Source organism: Notechis scutatus, chromosome 11, assembly GCF_049901735.1.
Source record: "Notechis scutatus isolate UNSWTSFEM ecotype Mainland chromosome 11, rNotScu1.2, whole genome shotgun sequence".
Taxonomy (NCBI): domain Eukaryota; kingdom Metazoa; phylum Chordata; class Lepidosauria; order Squamata; family Elapidae; genus Notechis; species Notechis scutatus.
This window is the reverse complement of record NC_142019.1, coordinates 11,709,457-11,730,737: the sequence shown is the minus strand read 5'-3', so window position 1 is coordinate 11,730,737 and position 21,281 is coordinate 11,709,457. Positions and strand designations below refer to the sequence as shown.

General features: G+C 40.4%; 1 protein-coding gene across 12 annotated transcripts in view; it reads left to right on the top strand.

The window, feature by feature from the left end:
- Window positions 1-21,281, top strand: part of AKAP13 (A-kinase anchoring protein 13) — a 299,586-nt gene that overhangs the window by 239,543 nt on the left and 38,762 nt on the right. For 6 of the 12 annotated variants that reach the window (XM_087972785.1, XM_087972782.1, XM_087972784.1 and 3 more), the window contains 5 exons: window positions 2,372-2,552; window positions 3,632-3,737; window positions 12,999-13,124; window positions 15,089-15,122; window positions 16,129-16,261. In XM_087972785.1, coding sequence (XP_087828911.1) covers window positions 2,372-2,552; window positions 3,632-3,737; window positions 12,999-13,124; window positions 15,089-15,122; window positions 16,129-16,261 — 580 coding nt within the window. The remainder of the gene's footprint in view (window positions 1-2,371; window positions 2,553-3,631; window positions 3,738-12,998; window positions 13,125-15,088; window positions 15,123-16,128; window positions 16,262-21,281) is intronic. The other 6 variants (XM_026673060.2, XM_087972786.1, XM_026673055.2 and 3 more) reach the window with 1 other exon arrangement.

The window sequence follows — 21,281 nt, the reverse complement described above, 5'->3', positions numbered from 1 at the left end:
CAAAGTCTCTGGCTGCAACTTAGATAAGAATCTTCTGTATCACCAATTCGAAGAAGATGGGACTTAGTTCTTCAGAGCAGGAAAAGGCTTCCTGACATGATGAGCAGGCTTTGGGCTTTCTGGAATTAACATAGATTATAGTGCAACTTACCAAGACTATAGACTGATTAAAGTGGTACAAGATGGGAAGGTCATCTTTGTGGAGAAAAAAAATTCCTTAGTCACCTGGAAGCCATTTTTGCTCACCATAGGCGACCAAGTGAATAATTCCTGTTACTTCCACTGCAATCTCTTCGTTAGTGGCATGTTTCCACTTTTACTAGGATCAGTCTGGCTTTCCAAATTTAGAAAGAAATATGCTTAACAAAGCATGTACATCAGAGGTGACATTCAGCAAGTTCTGACCAGTTCTGGAGACCCGGTAGCTGAAATTTTGAGTAGTTCGGAGAACCAGCAAATACCACCTCTGACTAGAGATTTTACATTATTCTTCCCCTGCCACGCCCACCAGGCCATGCCCACAGAACCGGTAGTAAAGAAATTTGAATCCCACCACTGATGTACATGTTCTTATTCTATCAAGTATGCAAACTGAGCAAAACCTAAGTCCCACTTAATGTTGTAGGCTATGCGTGGGAAGAACAGGAGGTGGAATTATGCCCTGAGTAGTTAATGTAAAAATTAATCATAACATTCTGACCTAGGCTTTCCCAACAGCACGAAGCCGAGTCCTCATCCTGATAAACCCCTTTTATTTAATTTACAATGAAATTCCTCTCCCACAAAGTCCCGGTCAACCGTCTTTCAATTACAGACCTTTATCAGGCTTGTAGAGGGGCCAGGCTGATATCTTTCAGATGCCACAATATTTGGCAAGCATTCCAGAGTGAACTAATTGTCTCCTGCAAAACCCCACTCTCCTTTCACTCCTCTTTTATTCTCTAGGGGAGGGGCCATTCACCATCCACCTATGGCTTTACTCCCAAGTCGGCCCTTGTTCCTCAGCTGTTCCCTTCTTCTGGCAACTCTATGCATCGCACACTGAGAACAGGCTGCAGCTGTTCTTCTGCCTCACTGATGTCTGACTCCAAAGGCAGCTGATAACTGTCAGGTGGCCCTTGCCCCATCTCTGCCTCCAACTCAGAGCCCTCGTCAAAGCCTTCCCCAGACTCCAGGACTGGCCCATGTTCCTCCCCAACCTCCTTACCTTCCGAATCTGCTGGCAGCTCCACTGGCTGCTGTCGGGTCATAACACATAAATGGCACAAGGAATGATAGTACATTAAATGAAGCCGAAAATAATGATTGCAAGAAAGTAAAAACCAATGATTGAAAATTCAGAAAGTGTCATCAATATTTGTAGAATGACAACATATAAGCAGTGAAGGTTTTATGGCCAAGTATATTTTGACCACCTTATTATTTTTGTGGCTTCTGTCTAACTAGCAGAACAAAAATATTGCAGCATAGAATTTCCTCTTACATGTTCTATGTCCATGTGCAGCTTTTTCCCAACTAGGGGAAGTCAACAACAATAATGTTGTCACCGAAAGGGTCTCAAGGGATAATGAAACTTTAAAGCAGAGGGCTCCAAACTTGGCAACTTTAAGACTTGTGGACTTCAACTCCCAGAATTCTGGCTGGAGAATTCTGGGAGTTGAAATTCACAAGTCTTAAAAGTTGCCAAGTTTGGGAATCCCTGCTTTAAACAGAAGCTGAAAAATCAGGAGAAACAACGAAAAGGGGTTGCATGGTGAAGTCTTATAATTAAACAAGCCAATAGATGCCAAAGTCCAGCCTGGATAATGTTTCTGACATGCTTTCCTTTAGAAAAAAGATACTAAACCAAAATCTCTTTCATTAAATTGAGTGAGAAGGCTAAAAAAAAAATTCACGTATTTCTCTGCTCGGCATGAACTGGAATTCATTTTTAGCAATTCTTTATTAGAAACACCTTTCCTAAAAAACAACAACTAACTCATGCTAAAAGTACTAATAAAACACCTCTTGATCTTTCCTTTGCATCTTTGTACAAAGGTATCTTTCTCCTGAAAAGAAAGACCAGATTTATACTCAGTACAAAGTAGGGTCTTTACGAAAAGTCCTTGAGTCTGCACATTTATATATATAAATTGCAGCAGCAGAAAGTCGCATAGGAGCTTTTGCAGGTGGAATGGGTCTCTAATTCTAACAGAGTAATGTGCTAACATGCTAACTAACTAAGGAACGCAGGTAGATCTGCTTACAGCAAAATAATAAACAGCACAATATTACTTGGAAATCTCCTGTCAAGCTTGCTTAAGCCAACAAAACTTTATGGACTGACCTACCGAGAACTGGGAAAAACTTAATGCCTGTCATTTGTCTTCAGTTACAGTTTAGAAGGTCTTTCTGGAGAGGCTGATGATACTACTAAGCCATCCTCAAGTCTTGATGTAGTATCTATGAACACCAAAGATCTTCGGCAGAGTCCCCTAGCAAATGATGAACGAGGATCGCTGGTCTCACTCACCGAAGAGGAACAGGAAGAGCTAGGAGAAATGAGAAGTCAGGTAAGAAGAAAGGTCCTTCCAAGGATATAGGATCCTAGCTTTGAGTTGTATGATCTACAAAGCCAGGTGTGGCACACAGCAGCTCCATCCTTTGATGTCAGAAGGTACCATTCCTTTTCATAATTTCATTACAACTGACCCTCAACTTGATTTTCACTTTCCACTCTTGTGATCAAGGCTAAGAGAGTCAGACAGAAATCTTAGCAATGTATTTAAAGATGAACAAGACCAGCAACAAATTGACTTCAGCTGATCTTGAAAATAGTTAGGAGGGTCATGCCTGCTTAGGTGGAAGGCCATTGATATTCTAAAGCTGTGGGCTAGATTGAGGAATTAAAACAACAACAACCAAGTTTATATTATGCTTCATAAAAAGTAGCATGGAGAGCACTTGCCTATAGAGTCACCAAGAGTCGGACATGACTTAATGGTTAAAAACAAACAAAAATTAGGGTTCTTGATGGAGCTCTACCTGTGTATGCGTGTGTGTGTGTGTGTAAATAGCAATGACAAACCATTTTGCTATCATCCAGGAAACTGCATGGACATTTCCATGAAGTTATCAAAAGTTTGACTCAAAGAAGACTTTTAACTTCTAGATCCATTTGAGGTGGGAGGGGGTTAGTATAGATTTTTTTTCATGGTTCATTTATGTTGAGCAAGCTGTTTACATACAAATACCTTCCTCTTTAATATCCCAGGCATACTGTAGTAGAACTGGTTGGCAAGATGGTTTCACATCATAGCTAGACTGGGGAAAAGATTTAGATGTTGGGTTTTAAATTTTTTTTTGTGCTGATGAGGAAGCTAGAGAGGTTGAACCTCAGTTCTGGGAATGCTGCTTCCTCCTCATACTCCTCCTCATACTCCTTCCCTCCCTCCTTCCCAACCTGCACTTCCTTCTAGCACTGATGATGTTACCTGGTTGGGTCAGGAAACGTCTACAAGGAAACAACCAAGCTCAGAAATCACCAAGGACCCCCTCGTTTTAAGCCCTGAGCTACAAATATTCTCCTCTATTTGTCTGTTTGACCAGTCTGAGAAGACTGAATTTAGTGTAACCATCCTGCATTTCACAGATTCGACCACAGCCCTACTCCTTCAGCTTCTCCACAAGTCCCGTTTCTCCTCCATTAACGAAATCCATGTCACTGATGACCATCGCCCAAGTGGGATCAGACAATAGTGAGTATTTGTTGGGTTTTAATTTTTTTCTTTGCATGTAGCATTCGGTTGTGAGCGTATTAAGCACACCTTCTGCTTTTCCTATACCAGCCTAACTTTGCGCCATTTTGAGATAAATATTTGTCAGAGAAGGCAAATATCTGGTCCTGCACTGTATGAAGTTTTGGTTTGCTCTGCCCGATATTAGTCACTCCAGTAAACCCATCTCCTCCCACTTGTGATTGTATAACTGTAACTTTGTTGCTTTATATTGACTGTTTCCTAGTACCATTTGATTGCTTATTGTACCCTATGACTATTATTAAGTGTTATATCTTATGATTCTTGACTCTTGACGAATGTATCTTTTCTTTTATGTACACTGAGAGCATTTGCACCAAGATAAATTCCTTGTGTGGGTCCAATCACACTTGGCCAATAAAGAATTCTATCTATCTAAAGATACCCAAGTTCTTTTCTTCTATAAGTCCAATCTATGCATTTTTTAAAAATGTAGAACATCCTGGATTAAGCTTGAGACTTACGCAAAGCATACTACTGAACTGTCATTCCTTTTCAATGCATCTCCAAGAAATAAGATTAGTAGTGGGAAAATACAGTTTTCCATCGTACAGTCATGTCTGATTCTAGGGGACGGTGCTCATCTCCGTTTCTTAGCTGACGGAGCCAGCGTTCTCTGAAAATATTTACGTGATCATATGGCTAGTTGAAGCTCATGGAACACAGTTACCTTCCCTCAGAAGTAGTAGCTATTTATCCACTTGTGTTTGCATGCTTTCAAACTGCTAGATGGGCAGGAGCTAGAGCAAGGAACGGGAGCTCACTCCATCACGCATCGCTCAGGTCTTGAACCTGAGCTGTCAGCTTTCCAGCTGACAAGCTCAGCATTTTAACCGCTGAGCCATCGTGCGCCCCCACCCCCCAGTAGTGAAAAGAATAAAAATAAACTGAAATCTTGATGCAGCAGAGGCAATTAGTCTTCAGTAAGATGTGGAAACCATCTTTAAGGTGCTAGAGACAGTCCAAAATAACTAAACAAACTGCACCCCACTGTGACTAATGCTCTCTCCTTGGAAAATATCTCCTGGATACTTTTACATCTATCTGGAGCTTTGAGAGAGGTGAAGAGCAAGCTATCTCTGCATCTGCCACGTGGTTTTTTTTTTAGCAAAAATGACATTGAGACATGTTTTTATAGGATGATTGTGTGCCCTGGGGGAATGTCAGTGGGTTCTGACTTGGCAGTTGTGAAAGTTGTGTCTCCGGTGCAGCTTCACTGTTCATCAGTTCTGTCAGTGGTTATGTGGTGTGGTTCAAATGAGCCCGGAACAGCCTGACTGCTTTCCATGATTACTCTAGCGTTTTATGGATTGTAATCTTGTTTTATTCCAATTGGAAATCCAGATTTTATATAATAAGCAAAAGGATTTTGCACAGTGGTCATTTCCTTACATTTCTCCTAAATTTAATTATTACCTCCCAACTGTACCTGTGTGATGATCAAATGGGTTCAGATGACTTATTTATTTATTTATTTGTCCAATTTAGAAAAACTTTGGATGACATACAGCATTAAAAAGAAACAATTAAAAAAATAACCTGTACATCTCAAAGAGAAAGCATTTCAGAAAAACATATATAATCCCTACAGAAAGTTCACCATTCACCTGAAACAAAGGACTGAGCAGAAAAAGCCAGATTTTCAGATACTTTAGAAACACACCCAAGATACATGTGGAGAACACCTATAAAAAAAAGTTTTGCAGGGTTCACTAAAGCTAAGAAAACATTTTCATTGGGGAAATAAATGGTGGAATAAGAATTTCCATACATTTCAAATTCTTTTTTTTTATTTATTGTTTTATCATAGAAAATAAAATACAAAACAGTAAAACAAAGGGGGATGCGGTGGCTCAGTGGCTAAGACGCTGAGCTTGTCAATGAGAAAGTTCGGCAGTTCGGTGGTTCGAATCCCTAGCGCCGCATAACGGAGTGAGCTCCCATTACTTGTCCCAGCTTCTGCCAACCTAGGAGTTCAAAAGCAGGTAAAAAATGCAAGTAGAAAAATAGGGACCACTTTGGTGGGAAGGTAACAGCATTCCGTGCGCCTTCAGCATTTAGTCATGCCAGCCACTTGACCACGGAGATGTCTTCAGACAGCACTGGCTCTTCGGCTTTGTAACGGAGATGAACACCACTCCCTAGAGCCGGAACAACTAGCACGTATGTGCAAGGGGAACCTTTATCTTTGAAACAAACAAACAAAATGAAACAAAGGCATTGGAGGTTTTCTAGTCCAACCTTCTGCTCAATCAGGAGGCCCTTATACCATTTCAGATAAGTGGCTGTCCAGTCTGTTCTTAAAAGCCTCCAGTGATGAAACACCAACAACTTCTGGAAGCAAGATATTCCATTGGTTAATTGTCTTCACTGTTAGGAAGTTTCTCCTTAATTCCAAGTTGCTTCTCTCCTTGATCAGTTTCCATCCATTGTTCTTTTTATGTTGCCTTCTGGTGCTTTGGAAAATAAATTGACCCCCTCATTTTTGTGGCAGCCTCTTAAATACTGGAAGATTGCTTTCATGTCACCCCCAGTCCACCTTTTATTTTATACACATTTTATTTTTGCCATAAATGTGGAGTACCCCGAAGCACTCTGCGTATATAAGAAACTCATTGCTTTTTTTCTTCTTGGAGAGAAGCCTCTCTGGTTTGGGAGTTTGCCACTGAGAAAGTCTCTTCTAACAAGCAAACCTTTTTGGAAGATCTGGCTTAACTTCTCAAGACCCGTGACTCATAAAGATGTTGACTCGTTTTTGCTTCTCCCTTAGCAATAGTAACCAAAACACTTGTCCATCCATGAAAATAGACACTTCATCTTCGGTGACCAGAATGTACTAATTTTCTTCCTCCTTCTGAAGGCCCTCATTAAAGGCATATCCACACACAGGATGGGCTCACGTATGCAGCAAAGGACCAATTGGCATGCTCTTGTTTTTTTCTAAGTGGCTAAGAAAAGGGAAAGGGACTTAAAAACCAGCCTTCTTTGAGAAACGGATTATTTTCTCTTAATTATAGGAAAACCTTTTGCAAATACTTTCCTCCAAATTTGCACTCTTTTCCAAAGAGATCTGTACCGCAGCTCAAATTAATAGCAAGGAAAGAAATGGATTCACAAAACGGTGCTGTGCAAATGAAAGATGCAATTTTAATATTTTGATAATTTAATGTGCAACATGGCTTAAGTGGAGGCTCAAAGTACTAGAGGCTGCCTAAAGCTGATAGCTGCCCCCAAATTATCATCAGCTAAAGTTAATGTTATATTTTTGTTTCCTTAAAGAGTTGCTGATATTCTTTTTTATCTGATCAGATTTCAGAGTGGAGTGTGAGCTCTGCAGATAACAGTACAGCGAAACAGAAATGTTTGCATCATTAAAAAGTATCAATTTAGCTAAACTGTAGGAGTACTATATATGCAGGTTTAAATTTTTTTTTAGTAAATAACAGTGAACGTTTATAGATGTGGGTAAAACACCAGAAGAGGCATTCTGTGCTTCTGTTCCAATTAAACTCAGGATAAATTAAGGTGAATAGAACAATTAGTCTAGACCAGAACTGTATTTGTGGTTATCAGTTTCCCCAGAAATTTTCCCTTTGTTCATGCTTTGCTTTCCTCACCTGACTTTCAGATTTTGTCATTTTAATTAGTTTACTTTATTGTCATTGCACCTCGTACAACGGAATTAAATGCCATCTTCGGTGTACATTACAACTATAAAAATAAAACAAAACCACACATCCATCACATTCTATACAATTGAATTGAAAGCCCGATATTGCATTAATATTGCACTATACAGTAGAATTCAATATTTGCTCTGGGATAGAAGCTGTTTTTCAGCCTATTTGTCCTTGTTTTTATTGTCTTGTACCGTCTGCCAGATGGTAATAGTTAAAAAAAAAAGAGTGCCCGGGATGAGATTGATCTTTGAGAATGTTTTTGAAACTAAACAAAGATTATACCATATAAAATTAAATAAAATGAAGCTATGGGTGCTTCAACACTGGAGGATTTTAAGAAGAGATTGGACAACCATTTGTCTGAAATGGTAAAGGGTTTCCTACCTGAGCAAAGGGTTGGATTAGAAGACCTCCAAGGTCCCTTCCAATTCTCTTATTCTGCTATAAGGGAGCATGATTGGCCCTAGTGTGGTCTTCACTTGCAAGATTACCTTTGAAGCTCACATTGGTATCATAGATGTTCTGGGAAAAATAAACATGGAGAGTGTCTCTGTCCAGAGCTTTGTTTGGCAATGACCCTCTTTTTTTCAGACAAAAAGGACCAACATGAACTGGAGATCACGCAAAGAATCCCAAAGGGCAGAAGGTGGGAGAACAAGTTGGCCTTCTGATAAGCATGGGTTTGGGACTGCTTGCATTCACCAAGACTGTTATTCTATGAATAAAGCCATCATCCATAATCACTACTTTGTACTATCACCATGAACCTGTTTCAACTTTAGATAGTTGTGCCTCCCTCCTTAATACTACATTTGAAATGCAAGGCACTACCTGGAATACACTCCTTAGATCCATCTCATCCTGGGCACACACACCTTTTTTTTTTTTTAACTAATACCATCTGGCAGACAGTACAGGACAATAAAAATAAGGACAAATAAGGCTGTAAAAAAGAGCTTCTATCCCAGGGCAGTAACTCTATTGAATTCTACTGTATAGTGCAATGTGAATGCAATACCAGGCATTTTCAATTCAATGTATAGAATATGAAGGATGTGTGTGTGTGTTTATTTTCATAGTCATAATGTATATGTCAGGATTCTGGCAGTTACCCCAATTTAAATCATGAGTCTCTAGACAAACTTCCAAAACATGCTGGCACTGCCTGGGTGTAGCCGACTCTGAGACACATAATTCATTGTCATCCTTGACCCTGACTTCCCCGCCACCGCCTGGGTGTATCGTAATTCATATTCTCCAATGAGACACATCCATAGCCAGGAATCATCAATCATGTTATCCAGTTAGAATTTTGTGCAGCAGAAATTTCGGTCACCTAGTTGCTATCTTCAAAAACATTTATGGAATGCAGTTTCAGTTTTGCAAGCTGCTGCACTGCTCCTCCCTCCCTTTCTGTTGGCAACTCTAAAAAGACCAAAGAAGTATTTTATGAATTGACTACGTATACTGAAGATGGTATATAATTTTGTTGTACGAGGTGCAATGACAAAGTAAACTAAATTAAACTTAGGAATTTAAATTACTGTATACTTTTTCAACAGGAGTCAAGGTAGGGTAAGTGTAAAAGTATAAGTATAATCCAATTTGCTGGGAAGTCCTACAGAAATAATGGTGCCCCATCTGGGAGCACATTTATTTATTTAAGAAAATGCATATGACAGTCCAGCTCACTCTTGGTGACACATATAAAAGTGAGTTCCTATTATATTAGAGTTTGAAAAATACTGAAATAAGAATCAAGTCTTGACTTGGTGTAGCTTACTGAGAAAGTTTCCCCTCTGTAGACTTCATATTGATTGTTTCCGTGGAGATTGGTTTGGCTTTTCTTCCTTCCTTCCTTCCTTCTCAACCTTTTGACTTCTGGATGGTTGTAGTAAAATTGCTCTAAAGTCGTAGAAAAGCTATTGACCTCTACCCAGACCTTTTAGTCATGTTCCAGTACACAAGAGATCCCTCAAATGGTTCTGTTCTTGCAACTATTTCATCATTATTTGATTTTAGCACTTGTCTATATTGCAATACTTAAAAAAATTGTGAAATTATTCTTACGAATTTAAGAATAACAGAGTTGGGAGGGACCTTGGAGGTCTTCTAGTTGAACTCCCCGCTCAGGCAGCAAACTCTATACCATTTCAGAAAAAAGGTTGTCCAATCTCTTCTGAAAAACCTCCAGTGATGGAGCATTCACAACTTCTGGAGGCAAATCATTCCACTGATTAATTGTTCCAACTGTCAGGAAATTCCTCTTAGTTCTAAGTTGGATCTCTCCTTGGTTAATTTCCATCCATTGCTTCTTATCCTGCCTTCAGATACTTTGGAGAATAGGTTGGCCCCCTCTTCTTTGTGGCAGCCCCTCAAATACAGGAACACTGTTATTGTGTCACTCTAGTCCTTCTTTTCCTAAAACTAGACATACCCAATTCCTGCAATTGTTCTTCATGGAATTGTATTATCTTCCCGGATACAAACCCTTTGGACCCATAAATGTTGTTCAGTCTTCTTGACAAATCAGTCTCTTGGACAAATCTTCTTGGTGGTCATAGTTGTGAAGCTAAAACCCACCCATGCTACTTACTGGAAGGCTTACAGCACGACAAGGAATGGACAATATTTGGCCAGCTAAAAACTGTCTCTACTCTTCCCCCTGTCCTCACCCCCAAAGCTATAGAGAACTTTTTCAGATCTTAGCTAGTCAGTTCCTTCCAGATACAGTGCATATAAGACATGCCTGTTGCACATATTCACATGAATTAAACAACAGAACAAAATCACAATATTTTCTTGGCTACTAGATCCATGGGAATGGTGAGGTCTCTGGATTGCAGCTGCTCAAACTACTCCAAACTTTAAATATGTTGCCCTTAACTATATCCAGTGAAGGTTGCACACCTCATCAGGCCATTGAAAAAGTTTGTAAAACTTGCATCAGATTTAAGGCAAATACTTTTTCTACATGGAAATTTATTTTGTTAATTATCTTGTCAATGCAAATAAGAAAATGGGATGAAAAGGAAGACAGACTCAAGGTGAAATAAGGCACACCGATTTTTTTAGGAGTGTGTTACAATTTCAAACTGCTCTTGACAGCACAGCTTTTCACACCTGAATTGTGCTTCTAAGATATGCAACAGAAGAAAAAAAGTTGGAAGATACCTCGAAGAGGTTATAGGGAGTTCAGCACTTCAAGAATTGTTAGAACGTGATAATGTGATGGCTGAATTTATAGATTATTGCACTCCAGATGATGCAAGCAACTTTCAAAATTAAAAAAAAATCCATAAATGCAAAACAACTCCAGATGATGCAAGCAACTTTCAAAATTAAAAAAAAAAATCCATAAATGCAAAACAACTCCAGGAATAAAAAATAACATCCATTCATGGAATCTCTCTCTCCCCCTCCCTCAAATTCTTTCAATGTACTCCTGAAGCCCAACTTTGAGGAAAATTTTACTCCTGAAGCCCAGATCTTTGAGGAAATTCAGCTTTTAAAAGAATGCTTGAAAAAGGAGAAGGAAACCAGGGAGACAGTGGAGAGGAAAGAAAAGTTGAACCTTGAAGATGTCCCACAGATCAGAGTCTTTGGGCCTGATCTCTCCCTCCTGTCCAATACTGGCTAGAACTACCCTGTTTCCCCAAAAATACAACCTACCCTGAAAGTAAGTCCTAGTTTGACTTTTACACCTGCACCCAATATAAACCTATCCCCAAAATAAGCCCTAATTAAGATCCTGCCCACTCCAGAGTACATGGATAAAAATTAAGCTAGGTGGGGATGGGGTGTGTGTGGAGCTGCCCTATTACTTACCTTTGGACAGTTGTAGCCAGGCCTCGCACACCCCAACACCTGCCTTGCCAGCCCATTTCTTATGCAGACCGACCTGGGGCTCTGTTATCAGCTACAGAGGCCTTCAGGAAAGCCTTGCTGGCTGCAGAAGAAGAAGTTCCTGAAAGCCTCTGAAAGCAAAAAGGAAGCCGGGGCAACACACGCAAGTGAAGTTTGTCAGTGGATGACATCCCCCCAAAATAAGACCTGGTGCCTTTTTTGGTGGCAAAAATATATATAAGACAGGGTCTTATTTTGGGGAAAACATGGTAGAGAAAGGAGGGCAACCACTGCCAGCCAATTACATTCTTAACCCTCGCTCAGAAGTTTATCGTGGTCAAGTGGAATAGAAATGCACTGAGAAATTCAGGAAGCCCCATTTCTGTAAGACTTCAGTAAGTCCAATCAAAGTTGTCCCAATTTCCAGTCTAACTGAATAGGGCCCAAATAGTCCACTTCCTCCAGAATCCTCTCCCAACTGCAACCTGACCGCCTTCTCAGCTTTCCATAAAGAGGGAAGATTGGAAACTGTGTGAAAACTATCCAGGACGGTTGGGTCTAACAATGGCTTCTTGAGGAAGGAGGGAACACCCAACGGGAGCTCAGATTGAGACATTTTGTCATAGAGATAAACACATCATGTCTATCAGTGGTGGGATTCAAAACATTTTTTACTAATGATTCTGTGGGCATGGCTTGGTGGGCGTGGTGTGGCTTGGTGGGTGTGGCAGGGGAAGGACACTGCAAAATCCCATTCCTTTCCTACCCAACTAACCTGCTTTCCAGCTCCGTTCTCCTGTGCAGGGCAACAAAAGATGACCCAGCCAGTCAGCTGGGACTCAATGGGAGGCAGAGAAGAGATGGGGGCGGGGCCAGTCAGAGGTGGTATTTGCTGGTTCTCCGAACTACTCAAATTTTCCGCGACCGGTTCTCCAGAACTGGTCAAAACCTGCTGAATACCACCTCTGATGTCTATCCCACGAAGTCGATCTTGTGTACTCTCTTCCAGTGACACATAAGCTTGTTAGGGTGTCTGCTCAAACTGGTGAAAGGGGCTGTGGTGGTCGGAGGCTGGATTTTGTTTGTTCTTTTTGGCTAGTACTTAGGTTACTGAAAAGAGACACGTCTCCAATTTACTGTGTAATGATGGAAGCCTTGTAGGGAAACTGTCAGAAATCAATACAGGTAGCCCTCGACTTAGCACCACAATTGAGCCCAAAATCGATGTTGTAAAAGGTTGTAAAAGAAGGTTGTAAAAGAGGATCACTTTATGATGCTGCAACCGTCATAAAGATGAACCAGTTGGCAAGCGTCTGAATGTAAATCACGTGACCTTGGGAATGCTGAATGGTCCTAAGTGTGAAAAATGGCCCTAAGTAACTTATTTTCAGTGGTGTTGTAGCTTTGAATGGTCCCTAACTGAACTGTCGTAAGTCGAGGACTGCCTGTAGCATTTTTTTTTTTTTTTGCATACAATGAAACCTCCCTTTTCTTCTCCTCCCTTTAAAAAAAAACACACACTTCTCTGCTTTGGCTGCTGGAGCCCTTTGCTTTGTAATATGCCTTTTGCTTTGTTCTTGGTCTCTCTGTGGCCGCTCTTCCTTTTTCTTTGTTGTTGTCTGTTGTCGGTGTCGAAATGCCATGCTCTAACCTCTGCCATTAACCCACTTTTCAGCACAAGGGCGGATTCAGCCATCTAGACGAGTTTTCTTCTCCTTCAGCATCTCTCCTCTCATTCCTAAGTCTAAAACTGTCTTTTCTGTTGACTCTTCTTCCAGTGATGAGGAGGAGAAGTTGGAGAGTAAGTACTCTTGTTCGGGCAAAACGATGCTGGCATTTGCGTAGTGCTCCGTGGAGAAGCTCAGACTCTTGCATGGCTTCGTTGAATGCAAATGCTAGTGGTTCAGTCTCGGCTGAATGGCTTGCCGTCTCCACTTGTCTTCACTGCTGCTTGCAAATTCTAGCCAAAGTGCTTTTCAGCTTACTTTCCTGTTGATGAATTTAGCCTACAAGGTTTTTCTTCATTTGGCCCCTGGGTCAATAAGGAATGTTACGGTATATAGACTTCATGTGTAGGAACCGATGTTATGGCCACAAATTTGACGTATCGTATTTTATTTGTTTATTTGCATGTAGGATCTCCCACTTGGACTCCACGTTGTTGAGATTCTTCGTACTTGCTTAGGTTCAAAAATGCTAAATTTTGCTAAATTTTACCCTTAGATTATTTTACATGAACAGGGGTTCAGGAAAAAAAAGAAAGCACTTTTATGAAATGTGTAAATTCAGAAATATTAGAAGGTCAACATAATATTTCTGCAACTTATCCTGGAAAAAAAATGTTGTTGGATAGTACCTTTTCTTAGGAAATATATGTGAAAAGGAGATTTTAATCAGGAGATAAGCTCATTATTGGAGGTGGTTAAAACCTGAAATAGTTAGAACAAATTATGTCCCTGAAATTATGGGACATGTTAGTTGTTTTCCAGTGAGAGATTTTTCTAAAGCAATCCTTTTAAATCACTATTTAAACATTGCCTTCATCTAATGGCAACAAGGTAAAATCCTGTATTCTTGTTATCTTTTCTTTTTGATGCCAGATTGTGAGGAAACTTTTTTTAAAAAACAAACAAACCCTACTGTAAATGTAAAGCAAGGAATATATGGTCATTTATGGTCAAGGAATAGTCAAGGTTGCCTTTAATAGTTTGGAATGATTTAAAGTAGCAAGGGATTTGCCATTGGGGGATTATTTGAAAATTGTTCCAATATGGTATAATTTGAAGGCCCGAAATTTCAATTTATGTGGCACATCATGAACCTACCTACAGTAACCTAAACCTTTTAAGCAAATGGAACAACTATAAATTAATTTCAAAGAGATGGGCATAGTCCTGTGGATTGTGTCTCTGTGTGCATCACAATGTAAATGTGTTGCTTGAACATCTGCAGGTGGTAACTTCTCTTCAGATTCAGACAGCTTAAAAGTGCCACATGAATCCTTCAGGCTGAATTTCTTACCAGAAAGTAACCAAGGCAACTCCTTAAAGCGTGTTTCTTTTGGCCTTTGCAAAGGCCTTAGTGTGATCTCCAACCCTTCTGCCTGGGTATAAAACTGACAAGGATATCTTCCACACTCAAGTCTTGAGCATTGCTGGCTTCAGCTTGCAGACTGTCCCCAGCGATTATCATAAATGTTCCAGCTACTAATTCAAGCGAGAGGATGTAATGCATGCTTGTTCCTACTTGACAGCTTTCTCAAATCTATTTTTGCTGGGGAATGTGAAAGAAACTGTTTAGATCAGGGGTGTCCAACCTTGGCAACTTTAAGACCTGTGGACTTCAACTCCCAGAGTTCCTCAGCCAGCTTTGCTCTGGTTTAGATTTTGAACCATGTTCATACTTGTTCTTTTTCACGGATTGCCTGAAATGACCAGGGACACTAATTTGGGAAGATTCTGATGTATTGACTTTAGATGTGGTCCTGGTCCCATCAGCTGGTTCTCAAAATAACTATCTTCATAAAAAGAGAGGAGGAAATCAACATAATTGCTCATTTATAATCTTGATAAAGAGTATGGACTTCTAGATATCGAAGTCAACTATTATCCTGCTAAAACGTATTGGGTGGATTCAGAATCAAGCATCATCTGGCACTGTCATACTAGAACATATGTTTTAATAAAATTATATACACGTATTACTATACATGTTTTGATTTTGAAGGATTTTTAACTGTAATTCTTTCTCTGTGTATTTTCGCAGGCACTCGATCCTTCAGCAGCTCCTTGACTCAAAGGTGAACTTTTTATCTCTTAAACGTATTCTAAATATAGTTTGTTCCTTTCTTGAATTCAACAAGAATTTAAACAAAGACCATTGGTGGTGATGCTGGTTTTTTTTTTTAAAAAAAAAAGATTGATTTTACTGCAAAAAAAATGACCCAGTTATCAACTGATTGAAAAATTAAATCTACATATCCCTGAATTGTGGTCAAAAAGCTTGTCAAATTTACTGGTTTTGGGTTTCAGTCTTTAAGAGGCATGTAAGAGACCATATTCTGAAAATTGGGTAAAATGACTTTGACATGACATAATTATACTTAAAATTAAGAACATTTGTTCTGCAGGCAGTAATTCCTTCCTATGATACATTCAAATTTTCAATTCAATGGCGGGTTTTTTGAGAATATGAAGACTGAATTTATCTTTGGAGGTGGGTGGGAAACATTTGGCTTGAAGCAAAGTTTGGTCCTTTCTCCTTAAAATTGTAACTTTAACTGCTCCCTAAAGATAAAGGTTCCCCTCGCACATACGTGCTAGTCGTTTCCGGCTCTAGGGGACAGTGCTCATCTCCATTACAAAGCCAAAGAGCCAGCGCTGTCCGAAGACATCTCCGTGGATCATGTGGCTGGCATGACTAAATGCTGAAGGTGCACAGAACGCTGTTACCTTCCCACCAAAGTGGTCCCTATTTTTCTACTTGCATTTTACATGCTTTCGAACTGCTAGGTTGGCAGAAGCTGGGACAAGTAACAGGAGCTCACTCCATTACACGGTGCTAGGGATTCCAACCGCCGAACTGCCAATCTTTCTGATCGACATGCTCAGCATCTTAGCCACTGAGCCACCCCATCTCTAGGCACTGTAGGCAGGTTCAAATGAAAATGCTTTGTCTCCAACTTGCAACGGATGAGCGCACCACCATTCTTGCGCATTGTGTGACATGTTTTATCTCTTGGCTTTTAGCATCAGTGACCACCGTTCTTGCGCATTGTGTGACATGTTTTATCTCTTGGCTTTCAGCATCAGTGAGGAGAGTGGCAGTTTCCCACCCCCCAGCCCCTCCAGAAAAGATTTGGAAGGCAAAAGTGGAACGAAAGTCAGCCGTACGTTCAGCTACCTCAGGAATAAAATGTCCAGCAGTAAGAAGAGCAAAGTAAGTAGGCCCAGGGGTTGTGCTTCCGAGACTGGTGCTTTGATGATGAGGGATTATATTGTGACCATTATGTTTGTCTTGGTGATTCTCAAACCCATCCTGCTTTAAACCCATTGATAAGGAGATGACCGTCCAGGAAAGGAAGAGATTCTTATGTAAAAATAACTAGGAGCGTTTTCCTTCCAACTGCAGCCATGCTAATGACAGCATGACTGAGAAATAAGGAACGTGGTAAAGATTTGGGCTACCATTGCTCCTCCCTCTCTTTTTTCAGACAATTTTGAAGGAAATTGGATTATTTTTTCAAACCTTCTATTCATTAACTCTAGTTCTCCCTAAGCTACCCCTCAAAAATATCCAGAAAACATACATATATACAAACAATTTTTAAGAATCAGATAAAGGGATATAAAAACGTTTACCTACATACAACTTTGTTCAATGAGAGCAACATGTCTGTGCTTTGCTAATAAAGAAGCCAACCTGGTTTAAACAAGATTGTTGTCTTATATTAGAAACACATAAAATGGAAACCTAAATGAATCTCTTGTTCTATAGTCTGACCTTCATTTCCTGCAAATTATTTCAAATTGGGTATTAGCTAATGAAATAAAAAGACCTAGAAAATCTCAACATTCAACCAAGTTCATTATAAAAAAAAAAAACCGTTAAGGTTCTTGGTCCTTACCCAGGGACAACTTTCTAGGCTATTACCATTTTGAAATTCTTCCAGAATGAGATTTAGAGTCCACCATAAGGTTGGTGACAGTCACTTTCTAACACTAATATTGTGGTGTCCTGGAACAACATACACAATATACACATACGGATCTGGTCTTTTTTTTACATCAAGTTCAGAACATCCTGTAAGATCTAATGCAAACATGGATTCTACTGCCAGCTCAAAGATGCACATAAGCAATTCCTAAAGTAATAGATTGGTTTCTCTGAGCCTTGGTTTATATAAACATGATTTATTAAGCAAACTGCTGTTGGCTGTGTTAACATATGACTCTAAAAACAAACAAATAGTACTATGATTTAGCCTCTTATCTGAACCCAATCTTATCAGTATGGTCTATTATTGTTTATCTTGACTAGCAGTAATGTTTAAACTGAGACTTCAACTCTGGATCTGTCCTACTTTGAAACCAACTTTTTTTGAGATGATATCAGAATGGGCAAATTTGGGGGAACAGTTTTGCTTTTTTTTTTTTTTTAAACCAAAATCTGAAATCTAGCAGCAGAAACCAGGGACAAAAGACCTATGTTATCCCAAAAGTTCAGCATGCAATATCCTCTTTCTGGGGAGAGTCTACAGTTCTTCTGCATACAACACTGCTGGTGCTTACTGCAAGTTTCTTTGGTTTAAGTCAGGGTTGGGCTGCTGGGGGTTAGCAGGGGTGCAGGAGAGCCCCTAGCTAAGATTCTGTGCAGTTCGGGAGGACCCCCAAATCCCACTCCTGGCTGGCCCCGCCCACCCCTCCCCTCCCCACCCAGGAGTCCCCACATGGCCCGTTTTGGATGCAGGTAAGTGCAAGGCACGTGCGGAGGCTCAGGGAGGGCATAAAACGGGCCTCCCGGAAGTTCGGGAAGGCCAGAAATGACCCCATTTCCGGCTTTCAAAGAGCCTCCAGAGCCTGGGAAGGCTGTTTTCGCCCTCCCAGAAGCTCAAGGAAGGCCTCCAGAGCCCGGGGAGGGCAAAAATGCCCCTCCCCACTCCCCATGGTGCAGGAGGCTAACTAGGCCACACCCACCATGGCCACGCCCACCCAGCAACCAGATAAGAGAGCCCCTTGCTAAAAAAATTTGAAGCCCACCCCTGGTTTAAGTGGTCATTTTGGGTTTTGGAGGGTGGCTGTTGGCATTTGGACTCCCTCATCCTTTGTATCATGAGTTGGGTCAATTTGCAACATTTGCAAAATGAGGTCATTAGATCACCAGGGGACTGATAAGGATTGTGTAAATTGCACACATCAAATCAGGGCGTCCAATGTGCAACCCTCACTGTATTATAAATTGTATGAGGAGGCAGGTGTCTTGACCTAGCCAAGTGACAGCCACAACAGTGCTTTAGTGAAGATCAATGGAAAAAAGGATGTTCTGTAGATCCTTCGACTTCATTTTGTGCGTTTTGTACCTGTTCAGAACATGAAGTGTCAAGAGTGAGCTGAAAGTAGCTTGTTCTTCTGAGAAATGGTGGGAGGAAAATTCTGTTTGGCAAGAATGCTTTAGAAGTTTAAAAAACCAGACCATTGCAGTATTCCAGTACTTCTTCTTTGGTAGAGGTAAATGTTTCCTATTCACTATGATTGCACAGCTAGAATTGGAATCTTGTTTATGAAAAGATATTTCTTCTCCTTGCAGTGATTATAAACAGCATTGCAACTTATTAAAAAAAGCTTCTGGAAAAGTAGCATACTTTTATTGTGATTTTTCATTCATCATTATAGAGGCCATCTTTATATTTAAAAACAAAATCGGCCAAAGAACTCTTTGGATACTCAGATTAAAATGCAGAGGAGCTTCATTCAGTTCTGACTTTTGCATGTTAGCCAGAAATCTCCTGCTTTTCCTTAATATTCAACAACTGGAGCTACTCTTCATCTCTTAAAAGGAAGGCAAATTCTTAAGGGGAAAGTTTATTTTATTTGTTTCTTTTTTATTTATTTCAGGTATTTATATAGCCACCCATCCTTCCAAAAAACCCTGGGCAGCTCCCAATAAAAACCCAGTCTGTCAAATTCTTAATAAAATCAGATAGTTTATTTGATGGACTTGTATGTCATTGTGGAACACCAGTTTTGAAGAAATCTGTTTTGACGTACTATCCCTTTTTTGGGGGGAATGATTACAATACCGCTTGACAATTGTGCAAGGGAAACTCACCACTTGTGGGCACCCATTTAAATTTTATGAGTGTTTTGAAGTTCCTCTGTCTGTGAATAGATCAAATAGCCTGAACAACAATTGTCTCCATTTCAAAGCATCCTATCCTATGCAGCTCCCCATTTTACTTGATTTGGGTACATTATTATTTTGGAGAGAACATTCAATAAACCAGAACAAATAATCTTCAGGACACAGTCTTTTAGATGTACAGTCTCCTTTCAGTCTCTGATGGCATGACTTTTCAACCACTTAAAGAATGAAGAGAAATATGTAGACTATTGTTATCCAACCTTTTGGCTTCCGCATTGAAGAGGAATTGTCTTGGGCCCCATAATATACGATACAGTATAGTATAATATAGACCAGAGGTGTCAAACTCGATTTCATTGGGACCGCATCAGGGTTGTGTTTGACCTTGGGGGGCTGGGATGGGTGTGGTCAGCTCAGCATCACTCGTGTTGGGGGCACCTGTGGCAGCCCGAGCACTCTGCCAACAAAAATGGGCTCCTGAATTCTATTTTTGGCTGTGATGGCCTCCTGCAACCCTTTGCCAGTGAAAATGGAGCTCAGGAGCCTTTTGGCTGGCCAGGTACTACTGGCTGGTCTTTCATGATTTTCAGGTCGGCCGTGCGGGCCAGATCTAAGCACCATAAGGGTCGGATTCGACCCACAGGCATTGAGTTTGATGCCCCTGATATAGACACATATAGACATCTACATACTTTTTATTTATTTCATATGGCATTACAGAATACAGTACTAGTGCATAGAATTCACAAAATCAGCATATAAAATGTGTATCAAAATATAAAACACCAGTACAGTGAATTATTTTAAAGACGTACAATACAAGTGATGAATAAAACGATGAATAAGATTAAATTATGTATGAGCAGTTACTGAAGTGGCTAAGCTATGACCGGATATGTAGATCGCTTAGCCATTAGGCAGCAATACCCTTGGGATGATGTTAGCCATTGGGCAGCAGTGCCTTCAAGATGATGATCTACATACTGATGTGTCCATATGTGCTGAGGCTCAAATCCCAGAAGGTTAACCCAGGATTTTGAAAATTGCAAAAGGTTGATACAAAAAATACCGTATGAGCTGAGATTGTGCCCCTTTGGCAAGGGCCATTGACCGTAATAAAGATAGTTTGGCTGAAGATTTCAATGTCAGTGTATTTCCAAGGGAAGAGCACTGGAATGACAAACCTAACTATGTTTCAGAAAACCTGCTTTGTCCCAATCTTGGCTTCAGGAGAACTTTGTCTGCCAACTTCTATTTTTGACCTCTCTCTTCCCTATTTCTGGATTCTGCTGTAGATCCAAAGGTTTTCCATTCTCAGTGTTTCGGGATTAGGATGGAGTTTAGCTTTCTCACCTGCAAAGGAGATTTTTCACCTTAAATTGTTGCATACATGTTTTTCTTAGATGTGTGGAGGGTATTTAACTTTCCTCGCCTTCTCTTTTTTTCCATTTTTGTCTAAAATAGATAGAAAAAAAATCTTGAAAGAGGAAGCAAAACAGGAAGTTTCTAACCCTGCTAGTACTTCTGCCGCCTTAAAAACACAGATGTTTAAGTCATATAAATAAATCTCTCTCCAGGAAGGCAAGCATGAACCATCACAGCCTCTTCTGCTTTAGCATTCAATACTTGAAAATGCCAATTAGCAAAGAGATCAGAGAAAAAATATCTTCAGCACCTCCATGTGTTGTTTCCCAAGTGTCCCCCAAGTCTTTTGGGTCCCTTGGGTATCCCAAGGGAGCTTCAGCTCTGACACCTCCAGTGCCTAAAGGGTTAATCTGTTCTTTGAGGAAGCTCAGAAGAAGCAGCTCTTCCTTCTCTCCTCCCCTCTGCCTTCTCTCTTGCTCAACTTGTTTCTGACTTCCTTTTATGACAGCAGGCTGAGCAGCTGAACACGATCGGTGTTTGGGGTTTGTTTTATCTCTAACATGATGGATGGATAGATATTGGGTGGATTGTCTTGCACCGACATTGGGCAGCATGTCCCTCAAATGGCATCGGTTTTCGGACATGCCCCATATAACAGTGAAACTGATCGGACATTTCCATTCGGAGGTAAACTTCTATCTTGGCTTGGGTAGTGAGGATTAGTGGTGGCAGC